Source organism: Otolemur garnettii, unplaced genomic scaffold (genome assembly GCF_000181295.1).
Source record: "Otolemur garnettii isolate 467f Iridium unplaced genomic scaffold, OtoGar3 scaffold00066, whole genome shotgun sequence".
NCBI classification, from domain to species: domain Eukaryota; kingdom Metazoa; phylum Chordata; class Mammalia; order Primates; family Galagidae; genus Otolemur; species Otolemur garnettii.
The window spans coordinates 6,910,750-6,920,850 of record NW_003852461.1 but is presented as its reverse complement, the minus strand read 5'-3'; the positions used below and the strand labels follow the sequence as shown (position 1 = coordinate 6,920,850).

General features: G+C 42.3%; 1 protein-coding gene across 1 annotated transcript in view; it reads left to right on the top strand.

Moving 5' to 3' along the window:
- The window catches only part of CUNH1orf87 (chromosome unknown C1orf87 homolog), a 75,456-nt gene that overhangs the window by 43,300 nt on the left and 22,055 nt on the right, over positions 1–10,101 (top strand). The window contains exon 7 of the mRNA XM_003793127.2: positions 1,085–1,182. Within this exon, the coding sequence (XP_003793175.1) occupies positions 1,085–1,182 (98 nt within the window). The remainder of the gene's footprint in view (positions 1–1,084; positions 1,183–10,101) is intronic.

Genomic DNA, 10,101 nt, shown 5'->3' with positions numbered 1-10,101 from the left:
CTCCCCTCCCCTCCTCCTCCCTCCCTCCCTTCCTCTTCTTCTCTTCCTACCCTTCTTCCTCCCTTTCTCCTTCCCTTCCTTCCCCTCCTCTCCTCCTCCCTTTCTCCTTCCCTTCCTTCCCCTCCTCTCCTCCTCCCTTTCTCCTTCCCTTCCTTCCCCTCCTCTCCTCTGCCATCTCTCTATTTCCCTTCTTCTCTCCTCTCCCCTCCTTTTTCCTCTCTCTCCTTCCTTTTCCTTTTCCCTCCCTTCTTTCCTCATTTCAACAAATATTAATCAAATGCCTCCTAAGAGCTAAGCACTATTCTAAGCGCTGATCTTATTGTGTAATCTTCACAGAATCCAGGGAATTGGGAAGTACCCACCTCCTTTAACATGAAGTAACTGGACGTAGGGAGAAGTAAATTCCAAGGTCACACCGATCACCGGCCCAGCCTCAGATCTGGTGCTCAAAATAAGTCTGAGTCCCAAGTTTACACCCTAACCATTGTTCTAAATATATGACACAAGCTATCAAGCTTCTAGAAGTTTAAAATATTTGAAACTAAGTATCAACCAGCCACCAACCTGAGAAATGAACTGATGTATCAGGACTTGGGCAACTGCTATCATGCTTTACTCATTCAGTCCAAATATTTATTTGAGCATCTGGGTTCTTACATTAAAAATTACTTAATCTCTCTACATCTTGGTTTCCTCACATAAAATGCAAATATTAATGGTAACCCTGCAAATACAACAAGCTTGGTTTGTACATCAAAGTGGAACATACAAAAATATTTAGCAATTTGCCTACATAATGAAAGGTACACATCTATAATTCCTAGGCTTTGACCCATGGCTGAGAAAAATATAAGCTTAACATTTCAAAGCCCAGTGGTTTCTGAGTAATGAACTAAAAATCTGCTTTTGATAAGCATCCAGTCAGCCATTTTTGTCCTAAATGATGTCCTAAATGATATTGCTAATAGTGGAACTCACTCCTGGATAGTAATTCTTTGTTAAAATTATATAGGTTTTCATTATGGGAAGGAAAGTCAACTATTAATTTCATTCCAGTAAAACTTCAAATCATTTTAATTTTCAGGTCAGGGCTATATGCGGGAAGCACGGATTGTATCTATCGTTGAGCCTGCTGGAAACATTGCTTAACCATCAAGATTTGGGCTACCAAAATGAAATAAAGTAAGTTGACTAATGTTTGTACCTTTCTCCAAATTGATATGGTGATACATAACTCTTAAGGTGATGTATTAGAGGATGGGGTCTTTGGGAAGTAATTGGGTTTAGATGTGGTTGGTGGAACCCTCATGATGGAATTAGTGCCTTTATTAAAACAAGAAGAGACACCAAACTTTCCTCTCTCTGCTATTGATGATGTTAATAAGAAGGCCGGTGTCTGCAAGTCGGTGGGGGGGGGGGCCCTCCCCTCCACAAGAACTGACTCTGCCAGTCCCTTCGTCTTGGGCTTCCCAGACTCCAGAACTGTGAGAAAGAAGCGTCCGTTGTTTAAGCCACCCCACCTGTAGTATTTGTTGTAGTAACCCAGACTGACTCACACAAAATTGTATGTGCAGATTCTGATGTTAGGACGCCAAACAGAGATTCATCTTTAGACTAAGGCAATTGATTTCATCACTAGATTGAGTTAAGAAATATTTGCTCATATTAATAAGACTGAAAGGTCTTCTTGGCCATAGAAACACAAAGCAGACTACTTCTGCTTCCACTACTGCAGACTAAAAAAAGCTGGATTGACCGTTCCACCTTGAACAACTGAACAATAGAACAGAATATATAAAGAAATGGTTCTCAGACATGGGACGTCATGCAGCTTTGATTGATGTGATTAATCTCAGTGATTTCCTGAGAGAAGAAAACCAAAGCGAGTGAACACATGTTAGTGCTTAGGAGGGAAGGATTCAAACAGAGCCCGGAATTCTCACGGGGTTGAACAAATAGAGCTTGAAGCTCAGGATGGCCAGGGACACTGGAATGTGCAGTGCAGAGGAGCAGGAAGGAGAGAGCTCCAGGGCATACTCTCCAGAGATGTTCAAGAGGTGCCCTTGAGGCTCAGTGCCCGCTCAGTGGTTAGGATGCCGGCCCTATGCACCAGTGCTGGTGGGTTCAAACCCGACCAGGGTTTGCTAAACAACGACAACAACAACAAGAAAACATCCAGGCATTGTGGCGGGTACCTGTAGTCCCAGCTACTTGGGAGGCTGAGGCAAGAGAATCACTTAAGCCCAGGAGTTTGAGATTGCTGTGAGCTGTGACACTACAGAACTCTATGGAGGGCAATATAATGAGACTCTGTCTCAAAAAAAAAAAAAAAAGTATATGTACTGGCTGACATATCTATTTGAGGAAACTACCCAAGGTCAGGGAAACACCAAAAGAAAGAGATAGAAACATTCTAATTTCTCACGTAGGTTTGGGATAATCCTTGTTTCCACCAGGCAGTGAGGAAGACTTCCTAACACATGTGGCATCAAGAGAGTCCTTAGAAAGGTGTTACATTGTAGTGGGGACAGATTACCCCAAACAAACTCAAAAACTAATGAAGACAATGCAACTTTAAATGTTCCAACAAAATTTAAACATAATCAAAATGTTTCTGAGCCATTTACTATCTCCAAGAAAAAAGCCCCTCAATTTTGAAGTAATAAAAAACTTGAATAATCAACAATATAAAAATGTACTATAATGTACACAAAACTTGCCAAGTAGGAAAAAAAGCAGGAAAAGTTTTGTCTGTTGGTGGTGCCTGTAGCTCAGTGGGTAGAGCACCAGCCAAATACGCCAAAGCTGCTGGGTCGAACCTGGCCAGGGCCTGCTAAAGCAACAATAAAAACTGCAACAACAACAAAAAATAGCCCAGGCGTTGTGGCAGGTGCCTGTAATCCCAGCTACTTGGGAGGCTGAGGCAAGAGAATGGCTTAAGCCCAAGGGTTTGAGGTTCCTGTGAGCTGTGATGCCACAGCAGTCTACCAAGGGTGACAAAATGAGACTCTGTCTCAAAAAAAAAGTACTATTGGGCAGTGCCTGTGGCTCAAAGGAGTAGGACACCAGCCCCATATACCAGAGGTGCTGGGTTCAAACCTGGCCCTGGCCAAAAACTACTGAAAAAAAAAAAAAAGTATTATCTATTATTAGGAGAAAACCCAATCAATTGAATCAGATTCATAAACAGCATAGTGAATAGATTTAGTAAACAAAGATGTTAAAAGAGTGATTATAAATATATTTCACATGTTCAAGAAGGTGTGAGAAGAGCATAATGAGAGATATGAAAGATGTAAAAATGACCCAAATAAAACTTCTAGAGATGCTAAATGTCTTCTCTAAAACAAATAACCCTGCTCTGATAAGGAGAAAAAATTAGACAAATTACAACAAGGGATGTTCTACAAAATGCATGACCAGTGCTCCTCAATACTGTAAAAGCTATCAATATATCAATATTGGTCCATGAATTGCAGAAAATGTACCCTACTAATGTAAGATGCTGATAAAATGGGAGACTGGGTATAAAGTATATGGAAATTATCCGTACTATCTTTAAAGTTTGTTCTGTAAGCCTAAAACTATTATAAAAATTAGAGTGTAGAGTGTTTTTTTAAAAAAACATAATGTCTAAAAGAGAAATATTCATGATAGCAACAGAAGATTGAACATACAGTAAAAAATAACTGAACTTGAAGACATATAAATAGACAATGGGAGGGCCCCATACAGGGGCTCACATTTGTGACCCCCATGAGCCAAAATGGGAAGGTCGCTTGAGCCCAGGGGTTTAAGGATACATCAAGGTATGGTCACACCTCTACACTCCAGCTTGGGTGACAGGGTGAGAGCCTGTCTCTAGAAAAGAAAAGAAAAACATTTATAGACTACCTAACTAAAACTCAGGATGAAAAAAAAATGAAGGAAAAACTAACAGAGCATCATTGATTTTTGTGACAGCAGTAACTGGCAAATATGTGGGAAGCTGAAGTCTCGGAAAGAGAAGAGAGAGATAGGGGAGAGAGAAGAATGTGGAACAAGTCGTAGCTGCCACTTTTTCAAATTTGGGAAAAATTGTAAAGACATGGCCCCAAGAAGCTCAATGTGCTTCAAACACAAGAAATTGGAAATAAGCCACGCGAAGGTTCCTCACAATCTAACTGCTTAAACCAGTAAGAAAGGAAAATCCTTAAAAATACAGAGATAAAGACCAATTACAGCAGTCCATCTTTATCAGAGATTTCACTTTCTGCAACATATTATCCACAGTCTGAAAATACTAAATGGAAAACTCTAGAAATAAATAGTTCCTACGTTTTAAATGGTGTGCTGTTCTGAGCGGTATGACGAATCCTGAACTATCCTGCTTGGTCCGGCCAGGGACACGAATTATCATTTTGTCCCCATCTCCACATTGTATACACTACCCGCTTCTTGGCCACCTAGCAGCTGTCTTGGTTATCAGGTGGATGATACTATCACAGTGCTCGTGTTCAATTACCCCTTAATTTACTTAATAATGGCCTCAAAACAGGAGAGTAGTGTTTCTGGCAATTCAGAGGTGCCAAAGGGAAGCCGTAAAATGCTTTCTTTAAGTGCAAAGGTGAAAGTTCTTAATAAGAAAGAAAAGAAAATCCTACACTGAGGTTGCTAACATCCATAATAAAAACATGTCTTCTACCTATAAAAGTCTGAAGAAGGACAAAGAAATTAGTGTATAGTATCAATTCAGCACATACTTGTGGTTTCAGGCATCCACTGGCGGTCTTGGAATATACGCCCCAAGGATAAGTGGGGAAAGCTGTAATTTGTTTCTCAAATTTTTAGTAGGATTCTGGGCCTGGTGCTTGCTGTGTTGGAATGCTACTAATTATTGATTCAATGTCTTTAATTAGTAAATTTACCCTTTCCTCAGAATACACCAGAATCTGGTCCCTTCTCACCCTCTTTGTGGTTACTTAACCATCCTATGTACACCTCCTTCTCCTGGGTTTCTATTATCAGCCTCTTAACTAAAACCCACTTGTCCATAGTTTATGCTCCACTCAGCAATTCTACTGTCTGTTTAAAAACCTAAAACTGTTGATATGGTTGCTCTGCTCAAAGCACTGCAAGAGCCCCTCATTTCACCCAGAGGGGAAAGTCTGAGTCCTTACACAGAGTTCCACACGGTCTGCTCCCTCCACACCCTCTGTGGTGCTATCTGAAACTCTCTTCGCCCTCTGGGTTCGAGTCACACTGTGCTCCTGCCTTCCTCAAACACACCATCCAAATGCCTTCCTTAGCCCCATCCTTTGAAGGTTTCCTCTACCTGGAATGTTCTTTCCCCAGATAGCCTCATGCTAACTCCCTCGCCATCCTCACATTTTCATTCCAATGTGTCTTTGTCAAGAGGCCCACACTAATGCCCTTTCTGAAGTTGCCCCCCCCATCCTTTCTTCCCCTTAACTTACTCCCCTTTTGTTTTCTTCTCTGCTTATCACTTTCTAATGAATTAGGGAACTTGCTGATTCCTCGCGTTTATGCTTCCTACCCCTCACTCCCTGATACACCATAGCCTGCACTTACAAGAGGCAGGCAGGAGCTTTATTATAGTCACTGATACGTTCCACGTGTCTAGAGAAGTGCCTGACAGGAGCAAGTATCCAAGTTCACATCGTATATCTGGTACATCATAGAAACTCAACAAATATTTGTTGATTAAAAATTGAGGTCCAGAACCAAGATTCCAAGAATCACAATATGAGATCAAGAGAAAACACCAAGTAAACAAGGTTAGGCTACTTATTATTCCATCAATAGTCTCAATTTCTCACTGTTTTTGTACAGATCGAAGAAGCACATAGATTTCTTTATTCACCTGTCTTTGACCTTTAAATGTTCAAGGACATCAAAACCATGAGCACCAAAGAAGAATCGCATTTGCAAGAGATAAACCTGTTTCATCCTTAAACAGTCATTGGCTAAAGCTTCTTCTGTTGAATTAAATCCATTCCGTTAAGAGCTTTGTATGCAAACCTATATCCTTAAGAGATTAAAGATGCAATTTAGACACACATTTCAGGAGCTGAATGCACGAATCATTATTTTAGTACATATTGTCCATTAATCTGCTGTTCAATTGGAAACCCATTTGGAATGTGGCTGCTTGCTAATTAGCAGGATTCTAGAGCTGAGCTGCCTCCTGATTAAATGTCCTTTAGAATCAATAAAACATCAGGGGGGATTATGGGGATGTGGGATTAGCCCCATCTAACCAAATAAAATGAGTTGTGTTTCCTTCTTAAACTGTCACGTTGTAAGCGCTGACGAGAGGAGCAATTTCCGCAAACCCTGTTACAAAGTTGTTGTTGTTGTTGTTTTTTAACATGGAGATTTGTTTTTTGCCATTTGCCTACCAATTAGCGGAGACATTCGTGAATGACTGCCAGGGCAAGGCGATTTTGAGAAAGACTTGATTACGATTTCAAATCTCTACTCTGAATCACCCTTTTGTCAAATGAGTTCAGGTTGTGCTGGCTGGAAATTTTTATCCGTGTTCTTGGCCAGGAACACGTAAGTCAAAATTAGCATTTAATGTTTCTGTGTGACTTTGCAATGAATGGTAATTAAGGAGGGCAGAGAGAGAACAGGAGGCAAACTAATACTCTAAAATTGTATTGGCAAAATTCAATGCTTCAAACCGGTTTAAAACACATGCACTCGCGCCAAATTGTGCGGGGAGAGGGGAAAAATAATGCACCTGCCGTAGAAGCTTCATGAACAGAGCGGAGCAAATAGTGTGGCCTCAAGTAGGACTTACGGTACACATCTGCCCATTACTGAGAGCGCATTTAAGTTGAAAGGGACTGATTTTGCTAATCCCGGGAACAAGCAGAGGATTTTAGGAGATAAAAGAAACGTGAGGTGTCTGATTCAACGATTACCTTTCAAAGGAAATAGGACAAGTGTCAGGCAGCCAGCAGCGGAGATGTGGTTAGGTTAGGGTCTTCCCATCGCCTGGGCCTTGGAAATCAGACTTGCCTTTTCTCAATAATAATAATGATGATGACACAGTTATTATTAACAGCCAACCTTTGTATAGTACTTAATATATTTGATGTTCTAAGTGCTTTATAAATATTAATTCTTAATCCTTAAAACTGCCCCATAAAGTAGTTTGTATTAGTGTTTAAAAGAGGAATAGAGGCACAGAGATGCTAAAACTAATTAACTGATAAGTAGATTCATCAATCAGGATACGTCAAATGCAGGCTCTTCAGCTTTTAATCACTATTCTATACCAACTCTTCTACAAGTCCTACGAAACTGAGTTGTTTATAAGGTAGTGGCTGGGCATAGGGGCCTGGGGCAAACTGCCTAAACTTCCACCCTTGAGTCTGGTGCTTAACACAGTTCTGGATGTGAGTCTACTGTCTCTTGACCTCCCCTCCAGGAGCCAGGAGAAGTATACAAAAGGGAGAGGCTTTTAAATTCCAGGGGCAGGTATGATCCAAAGAAGTCCAGGCTTAGAAGCCAGTTCTCCTTATCTGGTGAGTTGTGCACTCCCTACCCCCAGCCTCCAGTCATGGAGAAAAGCTACATGAGCTCTGAAACTAGCTAGTCCAGGATGGAAATCCTGGCTCTGAAATCCCCCAGCTTTGGGAACTTGGCCGAGTAGTGTATTTCTCTTAACCTAAATGTTTTCATCTGTCAAATAGAAAAAAGAATCCTTTTTTCTAGATTTTAGAGTTTATTCCCTTTATGTCAGGGAAGGGCTATGCTTTTCTCAGTTTATAGGAGTGGGAGGAATTCAACTAAGACTTCATGAACAAGGAAATGAGAGCCCAGGAAGACAGTACATTTACCTTCTAACGGGAGAGGGTGAGGGACTAATGCATGGGCCCCCAGTATCTTCCAGGTGTGGGGCTAGATGCTTTATATAGCTACATGGCATACTCCCAGAAGCCCCACAGGTTAGTATTTGTTTGAGATCCACTTCACAGATGAGTAAACTGAGGTTTAGGGGCCTTAAATAAATTACTTTCAAAAGTCAGGCTTCTTTAGATCTTGCTTGTCCTTGTTAAGAGCTGAATTGCGTCCTCTCCCAAAATTCATGTGTTGAAGTTCTAACCCTCCGTACTTCAGGACATGACTGTTGATGGAGATAGGGCCTTTAAAGAAGTAATAATTAAGTTAAAATGAGGCTATTAGCGTCCCTGGTCCAGAATGACTGGTGTCCAGTATGAAAGAGGAAATTTAGACACACAGAGACACCCAAGGACACAGGTTCGCAGAGGAAAGACCAGGCACAGAGGACCCAGCAAGAAGGACGTACAAATACTCTAAAATCGTACTGGTGAAATTCAGTGCTTTAAACTGGCTTAAAACATCTCAAAGACAAGGAGAGAGGCCTCAGAAAAGACCAGATTTGCCAACACCTTGATCTTGAACTTCTCCAGAATTGTGAGAAAATGAATCTCTGTTGTGTAAGCCACTTGGTCTGGGGTTTTGGTTATGGAGACCTTAGTCCATTTGGGCAGCTATAACAAAATACCCTAGACGGACATGGCTTATAAACAACAGAAATTTACTTCTTACTCTTCTGGAGACTGGGAAGTCCAAGGTCAAGGCCCCGGCATGTTCATGGTCTAGTGAGACTTTGCTTTCTCATGGATATCCGCCATCTGCTCACTGAGACCTCTTAGTGTTGGAGCAGGCAAAGCGTCTCTCTTAGGCCTCTTTCATGAGGACAGTAGTCCCACGCATGGGCACTCTACTCCCACAACCTACACACGCCCCAAAGGCCCCATCTCCTCATACCATGGCATGAGGATTCCAGTATATGAATTTGAGGAGACATAAATATCCAGACCATAGCACAGCCCCAGACAACTAATGTACTCCCTAAAGCCTAAAAGCCTCACAGATAGTCTCCTTTCTCTCTGCCTCTTCCTTCTGGCATATGTTGCCCCACTTGGCTGGCAGGCGGATGACAGGACTCTGAAGGGAACGGCTGTAGTGATAAATGCATTGTTCTGGCAGCCTGAGCAGAGCCCATGTCAGCACCGCTCTGTACTTATCTCAGCTGAGCTTGGGAGGATCTGTGGGAGCTAACCAGGTGAGATACAGGGAAGAGTATTTTAGAGAGAAGGAGTAGCACGGGCCAAGATGGAAAGGCCAGCAAACGTAAAGCCAGTCTGGAGAACTGCAAACTGCTCCCTGAGGCCGGGGAATGCACTTCAGGAGGCAGAGATAGGTGACGGGCTTGGAGCACCGGCGCTGTGTGAACCCCATGGAGGAGCATGTCACCTGGAGCTGCCTTCCTGTGCCACATTTTGTGTCTTGTATATTTGAGTTTGTTTCGTTTTATGTATAAACCTTTTTGTATAACATGGCATCTGCTTACCAGCTCTGATGGAAATTCTTATGACAAGAGAAAGAGGCAAAAAACACATGAGTAGCAAAATGTAGTAGGCACGCCAGTGTCAGAACGCAGAAGGATCCCCACTACCTATAAATAAATGGAATGTGGGAAATCAAGCTCTTACCTGCCCCACATTTTCCCCTGTCCACCTGTAAGTGTGGAAGCCAGACCCTTTCTCTACAACCTTCCCTTTGGTTTGGAGGCCCAAAATTTTAATCAAGCGTGGGATGCTTCTTTATGAGGCGTAAACACTGCTGCTTTCCACCTCCCTACCCCACCCACCCAAGAATACACATTCCTATACTGTAGAACTTCTGTAAGTTGGCCACCCAAGGGAATGTAACAACTTGGTCATTATAGGGAGGTGGTCAGCATAAGACACTAGGCCTTCCTTGCTGATATGCACACGTGGTGCATGTCCAGTCTAGGGAAAGTAGGTCAACTTAAGGAGGTGGGCAGTGTAGGGAAGAGGTCAGCTGTGAAAGTTCTAGATTTCTGCACCTTTTCAGAGAGCCCGATTCCCAGGACTGACAGAGCAGAAGGTTGATATGAATGAGGTGGAAAGAGAAAACCTGACTATGGTGAGTAAGATCCCTGGCAGTTGTGTATGCTATGTTGCAACACACTGTACCAACGTGGGGAGTCCACTGCCCAACAAGCATGGTGAGAAGATCCTGCTTCCATCCTTTGAG